Below are 20,669 nucleotides of genomic sequence, written 5' to 3' on the forward strand. Positions count from 1 at the left end.
GACGAGTACAGGAGCGCAGTATTCCTATTAGTCATTCATTCAAAAATGAGGCAAATGACTACTGTCTGTATGAATGGGTTACTGAATCATTGACATTGATTCATTCAAAAACGTGGATTAATTCAGTATCGAAGCAACGCTGTTGCTCAGAGACACAAAACAGTTCTGCTGTGGCTTTGATTGAAACTTTGTCAGCGAACTTGAGCAAAAACAGTCAATATTGTATTACAAATTGCGAACTTTGTTTCTGTTTAACTCACAATGAAGAACTTCCACGCCGACGACATGTTTACTTGCGGATGTGAGCATAAGTGTGCCATCGAAACGGATCCAGGGTGCGTGGTTGGATCCAGATCCAACTCCTCCCACCTTACATATACCTAAACCTACCCATCTCCACCCCGAAGGCCAAACAAAGTATTTTCGCTTTCGCAACGAAACACAGCGTCTTCACAACATGGTGGCGGCGGTGGCAGTAACAATAAAGTTACGCCTTCTTTCTTTGTGTGAACATTTGGGTGGCGTTATGCAAATCTTCCCACGTCGTGACATAGATATGTGGGGGCGTGTTTAAACGAGGCGTTTTAGGAGGGCGTGGACCAGTCTTAACTTTTATAAAGAATATCTCATCTCTACTTTAGTCTTTGTAACTTTAGGGATCTTATCTATTCACGAACAGCTTGTAACACTCCAAAGAGAAAGGAAAACTTGAAATCGCATCATATGACCCCTTTAACATGTAAATGAAGCGTTCTGGTGAACTCTGACAACAAAATAAAGGGAAAAGACAACATATGCTTCAAGTAAAAACATTTATACCACACACTTTTTGGACAGTGCAACTCTGTTGTCATCGGTGTTCATACTTCTCATTAGAGCTCACATTAGAGTGCGCATATTATCAACAAACTCGCTGAACTTTTCACTGCAGAGGAAACAGAAGCTGCATCTGAAGTGGCATTAGATGCATTTACACAGACTGTTTGATGACGCGGAGGTGCCATAAATGCATTTACCACAAAATTTTAAATTTAAATTTAAAAAAGTTAAAAATGTTGGGAAAAATGCACTACTTTTAAATATGAAACCAAACCACCAGTAGATGACGTTAAATGACTGTTTTAATGAGCGAGTCTTTTATTCAAACAGCTGATTCATTCAGAATCAAGGCTTCTGCCTTTATGAATGGGTTACTGAATCATTGACTCACTTGATTTGTTCAAAAACGTGGATTCATTCAGTATCGAAACACCGCTGTGTTGCTGGGAGACACAAAACACTTCTGCTGTGGCTTTGATTGAAACTTCGTCAGCGAACTTGAGCAAAAACAGTCAATATTGTATTACAAATTGCAAACTTTGTGTCTGCTTCACTCACAATGAAGAACTTCCACGCCGACGAGATGTTTACATGCGGATGTGAGCGTAGGACCCGCTCAGAGGGTCAGCTCGTGAGATGAGTTGTATTCGATTTGAAGCAGCACTGTGCAGACCGATCGCTGTATGACATCAAAGTACCGCGAGAGCGATTCTAAGTGTGAAACAGCACAATCCTCTGTATTTTAGCACCACCATTCTTTCATAAAGGGGAAGAAACACGTACCTTTTGTCCAGAAGTGTCCTCACTGCGGAAGGCGATGGACTCCAGTGTGTTTCCTCTGCTGGTGAGCGCTCTGATGCAGGGATCTCTAGATTCAAACGCTTTCTCCAGAAACATGACCGCTGATCTGGCTCTCTCCTGCACCTGTCGGGCATGGGCACCATTACCGACCCCCTCACGACTGCCCTGCCCTTTAGCCAGACCATCCAACTCCGTGATCACTGTCATAAGTACACAGAAACATTAAACATAAGAGTGAAACATTTGTGTGTATTTTAATTATCAAAGAGGGTCTCACCAATAAGAGGCACAACCAGGATGTACGTCCGACAGGCCAGAAGCTTCCTCAGGCCGTCCAGATGATCTATGAAGCCGTTTGTGTCCGGGACCAGATAGAATGGCCTGATCTCAATCTCCAGCTGTCCACCCGTCTGCAGAACAGCCTGGAGGACAGAAACGGACACTTGCTCAGCTCTATATCATTAGCTTGAAATATTCTGGTGTAAGAATCATTAACGTTAAAAGTAGACAAAGTGTAAGATAAAGATGGCATCTGGAGATACCTGTATCTTGTCCTGCCGTTTCTGCTGCTGTGCCAGCTTGTGTGCGAGAGCGTGGCGCCGTGCCCTCAGCTCTCTGATATCATCCTCACTTCCGTCTCCTTCCATCTCTCCATCGATCTCCCCTTCCGATGCAGAGAGAGACGATTCCTCCACAATGACATCATCCTCCTGAGAAAACAGAGGAAGTAGCAGTGCTCTGTTAACCACACTCTCTGTTGGGTGAATTACTGGAAAAATAATTGTCTCAGATTTGAGGAAAAGCAAAATACATCCCGGTAATGAGAGATTCGCTGTACCTGTTCTTGCGTTTGCACCTTGTTCTCTGTGTTTACGCTGGGTGTAGGAGGTGTTGCCATGGAAATGTACTTTCCTCCCTTAAAAGCCAACAGCGGCTCTTCCTGCCCGCACAGAGCTTCCAGGAAGTACTTCAGAACGGTCACTCTCTTACAGTCCGCTGCTATAGCCTACAAATAAAAACAATCATTCAGATTTGAGATAACTACAGCAGCGAAGTTGATTTATTAGAGAAAATGTTTATTATAAAATGCAAATTAATTGGACTTAATTCAGCCCAATTCAGTTCTGTGTGATTTCTATGATTGATCAGAATAAGAACAACACCACATATCCACTCTAATTTATTAGTAAATGATGAAAAAGTCAGCTAATTGATTTAATAAATCAAATCAAGATTTTAACTAAAGTCATTTTGCTTTGTCAGCCTTTGTATAGAAGAATTCGATTATCATCGACCATTTTCTTTCCTCAAAAGAAGAATTCACGCATTAACACTGAATGGACCAAAACAATATAAAACAAAATCTAAATATACACTTTCCAATTATAGCAACTTGGATAAAAAAAAAGCTTAAAAATGGCAAATAAATAAATAGCAATTATTTTAATCTACTGAGAGCCCTAATATTATCCACCAAACAGGCAATAATAGACTGAATGGACTACATTAAAAAAAAAAAAAAAAAAATTAAAAAAAAAAAGGTCAATTGCAGTAAACTGGAATTTAAAATAAATAGATAGCCAATTTATTTAAAGCTGCAGTTCGTAAGTTTTGCCTCTTTGTAGCCATCTCTGTTTGAAAACCTGCAATTGCAGCTGTGTGCGGAATTATCTTCCTTGCGTGGGTTGTGCGGCGGCACGGCTCCAGCGCGGATGAATCTAATGTTTTGAGGAGTATGTGTAGCAGTCAGTCACCGCTCCGGTGAAGATATTGTACTTTGCACTCACAGATTCTAGTCTGCGTCTTGGAATATATGACTCAAATAAGCATTTTCATCGGATATTGTCATCTGAACAAGTAACAAGTCTGCCACGTTTGTTCTGACCAACTGAGGAAAAATGTATTACAATAAATCGCGCTACCAATGGTGATTTAATCGAACGATCGGTTAGCTCATAAATAAATTACAATAAATTCTTGTCAAGAGAAAAAGTGACAGAAGCAGCAGGTGTGAGTGGGGTGGCCAACCCTAGCCCCAGCCCTGCGTTAATTGCATTAAATATTTTTAACGCGTTAAACTGAAAAGCTTCCTGTGGGGCAGCGAGCAGCGGGACAAAGCCAGAGAGCATTTTGTCCTCCTCCAGCTGTAGGACTCTGAGTTCCTCGTCTCCTTCTCCATCTACATCAGCTTTATACAGCAGAACCTCACCATGATATACACGGGCCAAAGAGTTGCACAGATCTGCAAGACACTGCCACACATCTGGACCCCCCCTAGAAACACACAGTACCACATTACCACAGCTTAGATAATTCAAATCAACACGGCCCTGAGAACGTAATGCAAGCAGGACTCACTGAATACTGCAGGGAGGAGGGTTCCACTTGTCTGGGTGGCCGAGCATCCAATCGGACCAGACCTTCATGCTCGGCAGCAGCTCTCTGAGGTCGGGAGGGAAGACAGACACCCGCACCATCCCTTCCTCATCATCCATTTCATCAAACTCCCCCAGCTCTTCTGCTGGGATAGGCTCTGGCAGAGACAAAAGGGAAGCAAACAATTAGACAAAGCTGCATAGGAGTCACAAATACTGAGAGTGACTTTATGCTGTCTATGTAGGCAGCACACTAATGAAACAGCCACTGTCGACTCACCAGCAGGTGTTTCTTTTAGGAGTTCAGTGCAACGTTGCACAAGGAGACCAAACATAGCTAAACCAAGAGATATGGTCTGCTCCTCTAACACAGACCGAGTTTCACCTTGCCCTTCAGCTACGAGAAAGAGAGAAAGATTGAGAGGCACAGCAAAGTAAGAAGCAAGAGAGATTCTTTTCAATGGACCAGACAGGATCTGCGGTCGGCCACTGATAATGTTGAATCTTTACCTCTGATCTGTGCATAATGGATGGTGAACATGTTAATAGTGATGATTTGCAGCATGCGTGTGCTACCGAGGGGGGAGGGGCTGTGCTGGAGGAGGGCCCGAAACTCCTGCAACACTCGACTGGCTACAGCAGGAAAACTCTCCATCCTGAGGACCAATCACAACAATTATGCAAATGAGTACAAAATATTCTCAATAAAAATTATTTTCTGTGGTAATTATAAGCCTATCATGTTTTGTTTTATTTGTTTATTTAATTAATTAATTTAATTTATTTAGGCTATTTCCATGGCAGCTCAATGTAGAAATTAACAATCATAGTAACAATAAAACTTCAATCAAAATATTATATACAAAATGTAACAATATTTTCCATACAATATAAAGCTGCACGATTCTGGATAAATTGAGAATCGCGATTCTTTTGGTCTCCGATAGAGATCACTATTCTCCCACAATTCTGAACTAAACAAAATAATGTGACAAAATATTATTGTGTCTATTTAAAAGTGTTTCATTCATTTGAATGAATTATTAAACACTTTAATATGTATGTATTTAAAATATATTTAATACACCAATTTTTTATAGTAAAATATTGAAAAAGTGGTTTGAATGAATGATTCAATGACACACAAATACTTCACTTGTTTTATTACTGGATGAATCAGCATTTTTGAACAAATCTAATGAATGATTCAATGACAAATTTTTAAGCCACTTTTCGCCCCCTAGTGGCGAAACAATGCAATCGACACAAACGTTATTTGAAGCGCCAGTTACTTTCAAAAGGGGATTTGCTCTAGTTTGGTCGCTACCACTGATCTATAAGAGAAATTATATAGTATGCATTTATATAGATCAGTGGTCGCTACCGATAGACATCAATGTTTATATCTGAACTATAAACTTTCATCCCAGTATTTCTGTGATGATATGAATGACTGTAAGACATAATAAAAATAATAGAAAAGAAATAATACTGTGTAGTTAAAAAAGACTTGTTTGTGAAGCTGTTTCTTACCCAAACATGGTAAATGTCTGCTCTCTGTGTCAGCGGCAGCGCGAACGCAGATTTGAATGTTCCGGTATGATTTTTTTCAGAGATTTAATAGACACGGGTGAATCGTTGTCATTTAAAAATGGGATAGCGATCTTTTAACGATTAATCGTGCAGCTCTAATACAATATAAAAAATATCAATTCAAAATTAAATTTTCATATTTGGTAGAAAATCTAAAATCATCCTAGAACAAGTCTTTTTAAACATTAATTACATCTCTGAATAACACACTTGCCAAATATAATTGAAGATTATATTCCAATCCAATATGCTTTTAGTTAGTGCTGTAAATTGACTAGTTCTGATCCAAAAGCATGCCTTTCAGGAGCTGTTGCTTACTATACATAATCTAGGATCTCTTCTAAAATCAGCCCTCGGAGTTCTCAATATGATTAGACTAGATAATAACTTTTGGTCCCACTTTATATTAGGTGGCCTTAACTACTATGTACTTGCATCAAAAAATTAGTACAACGTACTTAGGTTAGGGACAGGATTGGTGGTATGGGTAGCTTTAAGGGTGGGTTAAGGTGTTAGGGATGGGTCAACAATTAAAAATTTAATTACATGCAGGTATTTTTTAAAATATGAGTACAATGTAAAAACAAGTAAGTGCATTGTATCAAAAGATTCATTTAAATGTAAGTAGACAGTAGTTAAGGCCACCTAAAAGTTAAGTGGGACCTAACTTTCAATGTCAAAGGTCAAATTAACAGCAAAGCAACGCAGTCAAAATGGATGTTTACAACAAATCTGTTGACATTAAGACTTACCCTACTTTAGTGAAGAGCTTTCCATGAGCATGCAGGAAACTCAAAATAAACCTCTTGTTGAGCTGTAAAGAACAGGACAGAAAAATGTAAGGAAAAGAGTAATTTAACTGTTTAGCTAAAATTATTGTAATTATAGCGACCGTTCATCGAAGTAAAAAATAGCTAATGCTTTCCTCCTCAAACCAGTTGCTCCATAGGTGTGCACAGTCACCAAGACTCAACACAAACAAAACAATCAGAAAATTGACAAACTCGCCACAGGATGAGCACCTTGTTTAGCTGATCAACCTAAAGCACTCTCATTTAATTAAATCAGTGTACTGCCTGAAGCAGCGGACTCAAAACAACTGCTAACCCTTACAAAAGACGAATGGTGGGGTGGAAGAATTCAACTTTCTTAAAGTGTAAGTGTGCATTTGTTGCTGACGTGGGCAAATATCCAAGGTTACCAAAATGCTCTGTGTCAGCGGCAGCGCGAACGCAGATTTGAATGTTCCGGTATGATTTTTTTCAGAGATTTAATAGACACGGGTGAATCGTTGTCATTTAAAAATGGGATAGCGATCTTTTAACGATTAATCGTGCAGCTCTAATACAATATAAAAAATATCAATTCAAAATTAAATTTTCATATTTGGTAGAAAATCTAAAATCATCCTAGAACAAGTCTTTTTAAACATTAATTACATCTCTGAATAACACACTTGCCAAATATAATTGAAGATTATATTCCAATCCAATATGCTTTTAGTTAGTGCTGTAAATTGACTAGTTCTGATCCAAAAGCATGCCTTTCAGGAGCTGTTGCTTACTATACATAATCTAGGATCTCTTCTAAAATCAGCCCTCGGAGTTCTCAATATGATTAGACTAGATAATAACTTTTGGTCCCACTTTATATTAGGTGGCCTTAACTACTATGTACTTGCATCAAAAAATTAGTACAACGTACTTAGGTTAGGGACAGGATTGGTGGTATGGGTAGCTTTAAGGGTGGGTTAAGGTGTTAGGGATGGGTCAACAATTAAAAATTTAATTACATGCAGGTATTTTTTAAAATATGAGTACAATGTAAAAACAAGTAAGTGCATTGTATCAAAAGATTCATTTAAATGTAAGTAGACAGTAGTTAAGGCCACCTAAAAGTTAAGTGGGACCTAACTTTCAATGTCAAAGGTCAAATTAACAGCAAAGCAACGCAGTCAAAATGGATGTTTACAACAAATCTGTTGACATTAAGACTTACCCTACTTTAGTGAAGAGCTTTCCATGAGCATGCAGGAAACTCAAAATAAACCTCTTGTTGAGCTGTAAAGAACAGGACAGAAAAATGTAAGGAAAAGAGTAATTTAACTGTTTAGCTAAAATTATTGTAATTATAGCGACCGTTCATCGAAGTAAAAAATAGCTAATGCTTTCCTCCTCAAACCAGTTGCTCCATAGGTGTGCACAGTCACCAAGACTCAACACAAACAAAACAATCAGAAAATTGACAAACTCGCCACAGGATGAGCACCTTGTTTAGCTGATCAACCTAAAGCACTCTCATTTAATTAAATCAGTGTACTGCCTGAAGCAGCGGACTCAAAACAACTGCTAACCCTTACAAAAGACGAATGGTGGGGTGGAAGAATTCAACTTTCTTAAAGTGTAAGTGTGCATTTGTTGCTGACGTGGGCAAATATCCAAGGTTACCAAAATGACGGGTGCATCACAGCACAATGATGCCCTTTTCTGCCACTTATGGGTGACTCATAGTCAGCCTCATCCTGTGCGACTCATAAACAACTCAACGTGACCTCTTTGGCTCTCCTAATGTGCGCGGGTGTTTGTACGTGTGTCATACGTGTGTGTGCCTGTTTGTGCCCACTTTTTGAAACATTTGTGAAAACATTTGCGTGGCTCAGAGGAATATGTCTTGCCTTAAGTGCAATAGGCACTTAAAATTATTGTATTAGATAAATTACTTAAAATTAGATGTTTCTTGATGGATGTTGTTTTAAAAAAATATTTAAAAGTATCTGTTTTTTAGCAGATGTATCCACAATCGTGGCATTTTATTTTGTCATTTCTCTGAAGCAAAGCTCTCAAACAGATTGAACTGCGAGCACAGCAAATGACACATGTGTTTACATAAGCACTCACATCACTGGGACTCAGAGTTCCCAGCTCTCCGTCCTGCTCAGAGTCTTTGCCCGATTCACTGCCTGTCGGACGAGAAGTGCCCGGATGCCTGGTGGGACGTATCCAGATCTCCACTCGGGTGGCGTCTTCACCACGACGCCCACCTACATGACCTCGGGGACCACGGGTACCTTCATCGTCTTGCTTCTGTCTACGTTCAATCTGGTCAGCCTTGGTTAGGAGAGAAGAACAAATATAAACAAACACTAAGAATATTGACATTTTTCAGCTGCACACTAGGGCTGGGCGATATAGCTAAAAAATGTATCAATGATATGATGTTTCATATTGTTCGGTATCGATAATTATTGATATTTTTTATAACCTTTTTTAAAGCAAAAAGCAATAGAATTTTTTTTTTTTTTTATTTAACCACTGTATTTATAATTAACAATTTATTGAGACAAACAACAAATATTTTTTGTTTTAACAATCAAACACAATAAAAATTAAATATCTAATTTCTGATGTTTTATATGCAGATTAAATAGGTCTTTATTGTATAGGTCTAATTGTCTCCCGAGGCCACAAGAGGGCACAATGAGCAAAATAATGCAGCGCATTTAGCAAGTAACTCTATAAAAACGTGCATTACGTCTAAATTAACTCATATATAACATAATTTCGTAAATTGCATAACCAATTATGAACAAAACAGCATCATGTATTTATGCATTGCTTAATCCAAAGAGCCAAAGCGCCATTCACACAGACTGCATTTAAAAACATATGAGACGCAGTGAAAATGAATAAACCTCCACAAATTCGTGACGTGTTTTCTAAAAGTTTAAACCGTTTTAACTTTGCATGGCTTTCTATACATCTCTTCTCTGAGACGCGAGTGCAGCAGTCATATTTGTCCGTCTAAAAAATGCACTGAATTTGCGTTCTGTGTGAATGGCTTGGTTTTGGTTGTAACCTAATTAAGATCTTCTCCGCATTGAGCTTCTGTATTTCTCTAATATTTTGAATGAATAACGCTGCAGCGGCGCATCTCGTGGGCTAGACTAACAAAACATTAAAATGCAACAACGTCACTTACATCATCATCACCGCATCTCACGCGCCACTGATGACGCTCCCTGATGCACACCTAACATTCAAATGCAAATGTTTATTTTAAATTCGACTAATATTCATACTTTATTCACAATCTCCTCATCACAGACAGGCACAGCACTCATTTCAGCATGTGTTCGTGTTTGTGTGTGCTGTCTACGTCACTCATAGTACGTGCCTATATCGTGCTCTATATCGAACATTTTTTCTATCGATATTGAAGAAGGTGTACAGTCGATAAATATCGATACCGTTTTATCGCCCAGGCCTACTGCACACCCAATATTGTTTAATATTTCCATTACTATTTAAATTGAATTAAATCAAAGCTGGATTATTCTATTTGAGCAGCAGCATTAAAGTGCATACCTTGCGCTTGGCTTCCTCGAACAGACTCATCAGACTCTCCTTGGCTGTGAGGATTGGGTTACTGGCGGCTAGACTACGCATGTAATAGTATACAGCATCCAGCTTTCGCTTCTAAATGAGAGATGAGAGGAGAAAGAACTAATTTAACTTTAATTTTAAATGTCATCATATAAGCCAATATCAAACAAGCAACTCATAATAAACCTAAACCTCATAATAAAAAATAATATTTTGAATATCAGTGCAAGTAACCAGTCTTAACATTTTTAATTAAAATGTAAATATTCTAACCCTTAATCTAATAAAAATTCTGTTATGCTGAATTCTCACCGTATACACTGCTAGCAGGGCCAGCTGATTGTAGGGTCTTCCATTTTTTGGAGCAATCTGCTGAGCTTTTAGATACCAACTGCACAAGAAAAAAAAACTTAACACTGAAATACAAACACTTAATTGATGTCGTTGTCATTGGAAAATTGATGAAAAAGATATTCATGCTGTGCTAATTTATTTTATACACTATAATATAAACAGAAGCACATGTATGTATACTGAAATAGCATACTATACTATAAAATAAACTTTTTCTGTTTAATGTGGCCATGACAGAATTACCTGCGTGCCTTCCCGTAGTTAGCAGAGTCACTAGCCTGTTCACAATATCGTGCGATATCCCCCTGACAGATCATGCAGCGCTGGGCACTGATCAGAGCATACTTCACCTGCAACAAGGTAAAGTGGATTCACACTTGTTGAATGTGCTCAACAATAGCAGAACTAACCGTCAAGGGCCTGTAACAACTAACTCTTTAAGACAAGAAAAACACTACAATGAGAAGTTGCTTAAAGGGCTTTGTTGCTGCTGGGCACATACTCCTAAGTAATTCATCACATGATATACTAAAAAACACAAGGAGCGTACCGTCTTGCGTAGAGGTCTTGCTCGTATAGCCATACAGTCCATATAGTCCTCCAGCTTGAACTGAAATACAGTCTGCAACTTCTGTAGCAGTGAATCAAAAAATAATGCCCCCTAGGGAAAAAAATAAACATTGTATCTTAACATCCTGTCACAAATTGATTATATTACAGAACGATGCTATATAAAATAACACAAAAAGTTTTTTTTCACAATTTTATTCTTCCATAAAGACCAGTGAATATTTAAACAATCGCATATATAAAGCCAAAGAACATTTTGTAAGTCGCTCTGGATAAGAGCATCTAAACCTAACTACCATTCAAATGTTTAGATTTGATAAGATATCAAATATTCTATTGATATAGAAAAAAAATATTTTTGAAAGAAATCTATGTTCCAGCTGCATTTATTTGATTAAATTGTGGTAAAACAGTAATATTGTAAAATATTATTTATTTATTATTTAAAACAACTGTTTCCTATTTTAATTACATTTTATTTTAAAATGTAATTTATTCCTGTGATGGAAAGCTGAATTTTCAGGAGCCATTATTAGAAACTGTGGCATTTTCTTAATTTCTTTTTTTTTGAAGAAGAAGAATAGAAAAGCTCAAAATAACATCTTTTATTTGAATTTTTTTTTTTTTGGAACATTATAAAATGTCTTTAACCAATTTATTGCATCTCACTTAATAAAAAAATAGATAATGACAAGGACTTCAGGAGCCATTATTAGAAACTGTGGCATTTTCTTAATTTCTTTTTTTTTGAAGAAGAAGAATAGAAAAGCTCAAAATAACATCTTTTATTTGAATTTTTTTTTTTTTGGAACATTATAAAATGTCTTTAACCAATTTATTGCATCTCACTTAATAAAAAAATAGATAATGACAAGGACTTTCATTAAAAGGATATAGATCACACTGTGCATATCTACCTCTTCCAGTATGGTCATGAGCATGGTTTTTATCTGTGGGGCTGTGTCTGATGTCTGGTCCTTCAGTAGCTGCCTAAACCTCTCTATCACCTGGTAAAACACATTCTTCCACAGAGCCTGATCCAGGTTTTGAGAGTCTGAGAACTCTATGTCTGTCAAAATCACCCGCTCATACAATGTCAGGAGTTCAGCTCTGCATAAACAACAGAAGAAATAGAAACACGTTAGAGAACAAGTTCAACAAAGTTCATTATTACTAACTGTAAAACTCTTAATACAACAAATCTTTCCCATGCAAAATGTTCAAAATTCAATACACACCTGAGCTGGGCCATCCTCTCCAATCCCTCCTGGCTCAGTCGTTCCCGGGACAGCAGGTTACTGAGTTGGAGTTCCTGACTGTCAGCCAGCCGAAGAAACTTTCCCAGCTCTCCTCTGGTCTGCACCTCTGCCTCTTCTGGAGTGAGACCAGATCCAGCTGGAGAGGGATAACCTGGCCCACCTTGCCCATAGGGTCCATAAAAAGGTGACATAGAGGTGGGATACATCCCATTGGAGCCGGGAATTTGGTAGGGAACGTGATATGGGTAAGGATAGCGTGGCGGGTTGTTTGGGGAATTGGCCGATAGCGGATAGCAGTAGGGATTGTCGGAATTCTGGAATTTGTAGTAAGCGATGGCAGCGGCTTGCTGGTTTTGAAAAAACTCGCCCTGTCGGACAGGAGGACTTCCTGTGGTCTCGTCATCAGTGTCCAGAAAGTTCAGTGGCCCGCATACACCCTGCTGCAAGTACAAAGCCTGCTGGAGAGATGCATGCTGGGATTGTTGGCTTGACACTAGTGCTGGTTTCTTATCCGGGTTATTTGGGTCCCAAAGGCGTCTTGTCCCTCCTCCACGGCCGCCTCTTCCTCGGCCAAGACCCATTCCTCCTCTCATTGCTCCAAGCTGAGGCCCTGGCTCTGGGGTCAAAGTTAGATCAGTGTGGGCAGGAAGCACCAGGATGCCCCTCCCACGACCTCTAGGGTTTTTTCGGCTTGCTTGCTCCTCGCTTGAATTCTTGTCCAAAGAAACTCTCAAAATTCCTCCTCGACCGCTAGATGCAGGTGCTCTTTGCCCTCTTCCGCCCCCTTCAGGACCTTTGTGGTTGCTCTTGGCTTCGTCAGCAGCTCTACCTCGTCTACCTTCTCTCTCCCACACCTCATTTTCCTCCAGCGAATCTGTGGAAGACAATGTCCGTGCCGTCCGTCTCCTCGGGCGGCCCTGGCTCCCTCGGACAAACTCCTTCTGTCCAGCAGTCTTCTCCGCAGTGCGTGCCGCCAATTGCTGACCCTCCCCTCTAAGTCTCTCAGCTTCAGCCAGACTGTCCATACTGGTCCCGCTACTGGCCGAACTCGTGCTGTAGGTGCGGTTTCGAGGACGCCGGATGTCTGACTGAGAGTATCGCTTTGAGGCAGAGTTGACTCCGTTTGAATCGGTTCTCTCAGATGGTTTTCCTTTCTCTTTTGGCCTGTTCCCTTGTTGTTTTTCATGGTTCATGTTCTGGTCATTGCTCACCTCTTTTCCGCCAACATTTCTCTGCTTTTTTCCTTCAGGCTGATCTGCTTCTGAGCCTTTTCCTCCTCCTTCCCCTTGCTCTTTCTTGGCAACGCCCTGGTTGTTACCTTTTTCCCTTCCTGCTCTGGATTTCCCATTACCCCTCTCCTTTTTTTTGTCTTCTCCAGTCACTTCATTCCCTCCACCTGCTTGGCTTCTTCGCCGTTCCCCACTAGGTTTTCTCCGGTTTGTACCATCCTGCCCAGCTCCATCTTTGCTTTCCTCAGACCCTAAATGGAGATTGCTGACTTTACCCGTGATACTCTCGACATTATTTTCATTTTTGCTTGCAGAAGGGGAGTCTACAGTTACCTTTGACTCTTGCTTTTTCCTGCCATCTTTCCCTCGCCTGTTTCTACGCTTTTCCTCTTTCTCACACTTAATAATTGTTTCAGCAGATTTCCCACTCACTTCTTCCTCCTCTCTCCTTCGATCCCCATCTAATTCTTTGCTCACCCTGGTCTCTTTGTGTACTTGAGACCTACGCCCCCCTGGCTGATATATCTCACGGTCAGGTTTACGCATCTTTCGTGACTGCTTCGGTGATTTGTGTGTACCAGCACCTTCAATGCTTTTAACAGCATTTCCATCCACAAGTTGGTGGTTATTGTTGCCTACATGTCCTTTAGTGTTATGATTTGCTTCAGGCTGGCTATGATCATTTGGAAACTCTCCAGTGCTTACATGAGAGCATCCAGGACTGGTAGCTGAGCCATCAGGCATTTTGGTGTCATTACCAAAAACACAATCGTCCGGTGGATGCATGGGGTCTGAGCCGGCTCCTTCTCCACTGTCCTTATGTCTGCATGGATGGGCTGCACCAGGTTTGTACCACTGCAAGTCTGGACGTTTGCCATCCCGTTCCCGGTGCTTCTTATCCTCCTCTCGCAATTCTAAGAAAAAGATGACAAAAACAGAAAACAAATATTTTATTGCCTGAAGAGTACATTAGGGCGGTTCATAGACTGCCCACAACAATATTCACAGGGCCCATGGATAAGGATTAAGGACTACATTTTGTTTTTTTAATTTCTTTACTCACAATTTCTGCCTGATAAAATATTTTAGAGCTTGACATACCTAGAAAACCTTACATTCATTCTAAAAATGCTGTCATAAGATTTCATTACTTTTCCAAGTCTAGAAATCACACTTTTAAAATTAGACTAGCTCAAATATCTAGGTTGTCCTTGTCCAAGAATGTGAGAATGTGCAAATGAGAATCATTTAAACTGCTTTGTGATAATTACATCACTAAAATGAAATCATTTCTATTAATTATTTCCTAAAAATAAATAAATAAATGGCTACACACATGCATTGTACAAAAACTGGGCCGAACTTAATGAGCATATGTTTCAGAAATTGATTTACAATCATTACATGCACTTCTTTATAAATGAGGCTCCTGGTTCCTGAAAGTAAAAAAGCTAAGGAACTTATTGAAAAGGTTAATTAAAATAACAAATATCTTGATTTCTCAGTTCTTTTGGCTTAAAATGTTTTGTTCTTATTTGAAAGGCATCCTGAGGCCACCTAGTGGGCACACTGGTTGAGAAATGCTGCATTAGGGAAATGTCATAAATTTTATGAAATGTGTTATTTATACTACTTTATTAAAGATAGAAATATATCCCAACATACAATGCTTTTGTTGATAAAAAATCCAAGACCAAATTGCTGTTGCTATGGCATCGGTGGAAAATAACCTGTTGCATGTGCACTGTAACAAGCCAACCCAGTAATATACGTTGACTACAAACACATAGACAGCAATAATCAAGTTACGGTATAAAGTTAAAGAGCTGGCGTTGGATAGCAGCTTATTTATAAAATCTTCCTTTAAAATAAATATCTCATTCAACAACCAGTCGCCTTCAATAACCAATATAAGTTACTTATGTAAACAAATAAAAACGCGTGTCACTTATATGGGTGGCTTAGGTTATATGGCACTATTATTAAATTATAACTTTTAATACATTGCAGAAAAACACGCAAGAGATGTTAAATGCTTTCAAAACAAGCGCCGTTCAACCCACATGAGCGACGACTGTTGTTGACAGTTATGCTAGCTAGCTATTAGCAAACTGAACCCCAACTTTAACGTGACATGTCAAAATAAGGCTTGTCTTCGACTACTACCTTTCTTACATTGTTATAAACATTTAGAGAGCTCCTAACCTTTTATACTGTCGCCGTGTGTGGTGAAATTCGACGCTTCTGCACGTAGCTCCGCGGCTGAAATTCGTACTCTTTCCAGCTCGTCCGCCATTTTCGTCAGAACCAAACACATACACACGGCGACTTGGTAGGGCCAAAAAGCCATAAAGCCAAAACGCGTTCATAAATCCCGTCATAATGCACAATTTCTTCATAATTACAATAAGGCAATAAAACAAAAACAAAAAGGGGATCCAAAGAACCGAGCATAACACAAAAAACGGTTATTAAAATAAAACAACAAATGAAAACAAGAACTTATATTTTTTAAACGGATAGATTTAAACACAAAAATGAAAATTCTGTCATAATTTCCTCACCAACTTCAAGTTGTTCCAAACCTGTAAACGTTTCTTTCTTCTGTTGAGCATAAAATACGCTGTTTTAAATAATGTGAGTAACCGAACAGTTGACGGTAGCCATGCATTGACTTGAGGAAGAAAATAGACGAAGTCAGTGGCTACCGTCAACTATGTTCATACAGATTTGGATCAAGTATCCCTTTGATGAATTAAAATGAACAATTAACCAACCCCCCCCCCCCCCCCCACATTCCAGAATTATTTTTGAAAAACAGTAGCAATGGCTTTGTTTGAAGGAACTTACATTTATGAATAGGCTAGGCTATACCATTTCAACCCAAATAAAATTAAAATGAAATGTCTACATATTCAATTATAATTTGTATCCTCTATAATCTGAATAATGAAAAAATACTAATTAAATGTGATTTTTAATGATTTCTAATAATCAAATATTAACCCTTTTGACAAATCATATAGGCATACGTAATTATTATGCATTTTTATGAATTAAATTAAATTTATAGTTATATTTCATATCAGATAAAAAATAGTATGGGTGTATAATTATAATTATTATTTTGCCAATTACAAGATGGAATAGCTGCTAAAGTTGCTTTCAACCTGACGTTAATTAGCCTGCTATATCTCTCTCTCTCTCACTGAGAGACCTTACAGCGTGAGTAAAATGACTTCTGTTTATGCTAATTACATGAATTGCCAGGATATGGTACATTATTTTGAGTGCCTGTGAGGAAAAATCCAACTCCAAACTAGCGTGACACTCCTTGGTGGATTTACATTTTTAAGGTTTTGTTTTCACTTGAAAGAGACTGGACCATTAACAGCTCCGATAAAAGGGCATCAGTTTACAAAAACTGGAAGCACATCACAACCAGCAATAGTTTGGTTCAGCTATCAAGTCCTGATGGCAAATTATTGAAATTAATGAAATCTCTCCCTGCCAGCCATCACCCACTACATCTCTCTCTTTCTCTCTGAAGGGATGACAGGGTTCAGCGTGAACAGAGAGGTGGGTACTATGAGTCATCCTTGTGAGTCATGTGCTTTGTGTTCATGTGTGTGTATGTGTCGCGAATGGGAAAAGTGAGGAAATTTCATGGCAATTAAAGAGCCGAAATGGGGAAAACTCACTGAACATGCAAAAAATACAAAAATTAGTAGAGCATACAGCCCTCTGTTGCAAAAAAAAAAAAAAAAAAAAAAAGCAACATGTATGGCATTTTGACAAATGTAAAGTGCAGTTCCTCCGATTGGCCACAGGTGTCAGTGTTGTTATATTTTCAAGAGCAACCTCAAGGACGTTCATTAGAAATTTCTCTGCATAGTTTTGTCTTTTATTTCTCTTCTGCTTGACTAGAATATGCATTTGTCTTATTACAGATATGAAACCTTGAAATGGTTCACACTCTTTAAAAATAAAAAAACTTATATGGGGAGGTTTGGCAATTAAAAAACTTGTTTAGACAAAGAAAAAGCGAAAGTGTCTAAGCAGCGTCGTTAAAATGTGATTCAAGAGGTCAGTTTTTCATAATTTTACTCATTGTTCTCAATTCTAAGAATCACACGACAATTCTGCACATGCATGTGTCAGTAATTCCAACATCAGTTTATTCCTTTTAAATTAAACTGGCCTTTTCTGACAGTGTGAGGCAAGTAGGAGGGGAAAAAAAGCATCAGGAGATTGAAAAATGTACAGAGAGAATGAAGGAGGGAGAGAGAGCAAGTGAGAAAGAGAAAACGTGGAAGGACACAAGAGAGCCAGCCAGCTCACACTGATGTTGGAGTAAACATCTCCATTTCCCTAGCAACATGGCATCAGCCAGGCATTTAAAGGGACAGGAGCCTAATTCCCCTTTTGTCTGAATTTCTTATTTATGGAAGTGCTTCCTGTCAGCTCTACAGGGCTTAACAACACCTCCCTGATAGCACACATACGTCGTTCAGATGTCGAGGTGTGCGTTTTCATCTGGAAATATTTTTTGCTCATGTGCATTATGTATCTAAAACATTTCAAGTTGGAATCATTTATGATTTACATAAATGATGCATGTGAATTAATTTTTTAATTTATTAATTAAAGCCAGTATGCATCCTACATTAAAATTGTTGCATATAATGCTATATTGCACTCTCAGAAAGAAGTACAAAAACTGTCACCAGGATGGTACCTTTTCAAAAAGTACACTTTTGTACCTTCTTCAACCCTAAAGGGTGCATTTAAGTATATTAAATATTAATAACATATATGCACATTTTGAAAGTGTACCAGCCCAGTGACAGTGACAATTTGATGATACCATGGTACTTCAATATATACAGTAGTACTGAAAGCTTACCTTATAGTAATCTTTCAGTACTACTGTAAATATTGATGTACCATGTAAATTCCATTCATACATCATGAATGGAATTTACAGGGTACTCCAATTAATACCAATTTATAAACATGTCTTGTTTCAAAGCATTATAATACCACGCATACTGCATACTCCTAAAAATAAAGGTTCCAAAAGGGGTTTTGATGCCATAGAAAAAACATTTTTGGGTCCCCAAAAGAACCTTTCAGTGAACAGTTCTTAAAAGAACATTTTAAAAATCCAAAGAACCCTTTTTTCACTATAAAGAACCTTTTGTGGAATGGAAAGATTCCATGAATGTTACCGTTTCTTCATGGAACTACAGAAGGAAACGAAGAACCTTTATGTTTGGTGCCATGTTTATCTTTTTAATACTTAATACTGATACTGAACTGTGATGAACTGATGAACACTGGAAACTGCCACTGATGTTTCATTGCTGCACTATGCTGCAGGTAAAGTAATACTGAGGGACAGAAGCGAGGGAGGAGGAGGGGTAGATGAGATATCGGGGCGGGAGGAGGGAGAACGAGAGCAGAGCAAAGACTCAGAATACAGATGAGCAGAGCGGAGGTGGGAAAGGCTGGGAGTTTTCTGCAGGTGAATTCACAACACCAGGGGGGTTTTCCTGCCCCCTCATTTATCCATCCCTCTCCCTCTCTCTCACACACTCCTGTTCTCTCCCCCGCTCTCCCTTGGGATGTAAAGGGGAAGTAGGTGATCGGCTGAAGGCAACTTTTTAAAAGTAATGAGAGAAGAGGTGGATGGTAAAAGGAGGGATGAAGTGTTCCAGGTGACACACAAGGAAAGAGACAGTGATTAATATGAGAGAATGAAATGAAGAGGTGGAGAAGGTGCAGCAAGAACAATGAGCAATGCAGAGATAATGCAGTGAGAAGAACCAGGAGGGAAGAAGAAAATGAGACATAGGGTTGAAAAACATGACGTTTGAGATCGAGAGGGTATATAGAACCTGTGACGTATGTATCCCAATAACCTCAAGCCTCCGAAAGCTTTTTAATGTTTAATTCACATTAACAGCTCTTGGGAGGAAGAAGAACAGAAGACGAGCGATAGAGAGACCGAGAGAGTGAGACAGAGAAGAGAGAAAGAGAGGATAGCAGCAGAAATGCTGGACTTCCCATGAAGCAAAAGAGTGAGGAAGTGTGTTTAATTTACAAGCTACTCAAATATGCACTAAATGAGGAAGAAACAACTTTGCTTAACTTAAATATTAAATATGACATCAATTATTCATGGTATATATACAGCGAGACCTAAAAGTCTGAGACCTAATTTTCTGTGTTTAATATATACAAATATATACATTTAACCCTTCAGAAATAATTTCTGATTATTATCAATGTTGAAAATAGTTGTGCTGCTTTTTTCGTAATCAACTTTCAAACATAGACAAAAATAACATCATTGGAAAAAACCATCAAGGAAGAAGGAATAACAGACATACTGCCAATAATTTGACAGTCTGACAAAAAAGGAGGAATACATAAATAAATAAGCAAGAAAAATAGAATAGATATAAATCTAAATGCTTCATAATTTTGAGGAATTATTTAAAATTTTGGGGTAATATTTTTATTCAAGGATGAATTGATCAAAAGTGAAAGTAAAGAAATGTATAATGTTACAAAAGATTCCTATTTCAAATAAATGTTCTACTAATCAGAGAATCCTGAAAAATAAAATGTATCACCATTTCCACAAATATATGAAGCAACACAACTGTTTTCATCATCGATAATAATCATAAATGTTTCTAAAGCAGCATATCACCATATTAGAATGATTTCTGAAGGATAACATGACACTGAAGACACTTACAGATCCCAAGCTTTTGACCAGTAGTATATATACCGTTATATATACAGTATATAAGTCAAACATATGATTTAATATGAATAAAACAATCTAACCACACTATATTACACTACTGGACAAGACGAAACAGCTGCACATTTTCTCCTTTTACACTGCATTCTGTACCTTATGTATATTGTACTTCCACTGCATATTGTGTTCTTCTGTCTGCAATGCTAGTGGATGACGCACCCAAGATTTCTCTTTTGCATATATAGTGCAGTGATTTAATATCTATCTTGTTAAAGGAATATCACATCTGACAGTTATTGGTCACACTGTGGGATTCACAGCGGTCCAGATTATTCTTTTGATGTATAATGAATGAACTTGTATCAGAGAGAGAGTGTGTGTGCATGTGTGGATGTGTGGGGCAATATGGGCGGGTGTGGTAAGAGGAACAGAAATGTGTGCATTTGGGGGTCTGAAGGTATGTGTGTGTGTGTGTGTGCATAAATGAACACGCGGGGGCGGAGGGGGTT

At 38.5% G+C, this 20,669-nt stretch overlaps 1 protein-coding gene across 1 annotated transcript in view; it reads right to left on the reverse strand.

The window, feature by feature from the left end:
• The window catches only part of LOC107686181 (telomerase-binding protein EST1A-like), a 19,242-nt gene extending 3,533 nt beyond the window's left edge, over positions 1-15,709 (reverse strand). Inside the window, 18 exon segments of the mRNA XM_016483088.1 lie at positions 1,603-1,820; positions 1,898-2,042; positions 2,163-2,330; positions 2,459-2,661; positions 3,315-3,321; positions 3,708-3,894; positions 3,979-4,153; positions 4,276-4,392; positions 4,506-4,651; positions 7,587-7,648; positions 8,486-8,695; positions 9,953-10,063; positions 10,283-10,361; positions 10,568-10,674; positions 10,875-10,985; positions 11,812-12,004; positions 12,133-14,296; positions 15,588-15,709. Of these exon segments, the coding sequence (XP_016338574.1) occupies positions 1,603-1,820; positions 1,898-2,042; positions 2,163-2,330; positions 2,459-2,661; positions 3,315-3,321; positions 3,708-3,894; positions 3,979-4,153; positions 4,276-4,392; positions 4,506-4,651; positions 7,587-7,648; positions 8,486-8,695; positions 9,953-10,063; positions 10,283-10,361; positions 10,568-10,674; positions 10,875-10,985; positions 11,812-12,004; positions 12,133-14,296; positions 15,588-15,699 (4,515 nt within the window). The 5' untranslated portion in view covers positions 15,700-15,709.
• Positions 15,710-20,669: the final 4,960 nt, after the last annotated feature.

Source organism: Sinocyclocheilus anshuiensis, unplaced genomic scaffold (assembly GCF_001515605.1).
Source record: "Sinocyclocheilus anshuiensis isolate Anshui unplaced genomic scaffold, SAMN03320099.WGS_v1.1 scaffold437, whole genome shotgun sequence".
Classification (NCBI taxonomy): Eukaryota; Metazoa; Chordata; class Actinopteri; order Cypriniformes; family Cyprinidae; genus Sinocyclocheilus; species Sinocyclocheilus anshuiensis.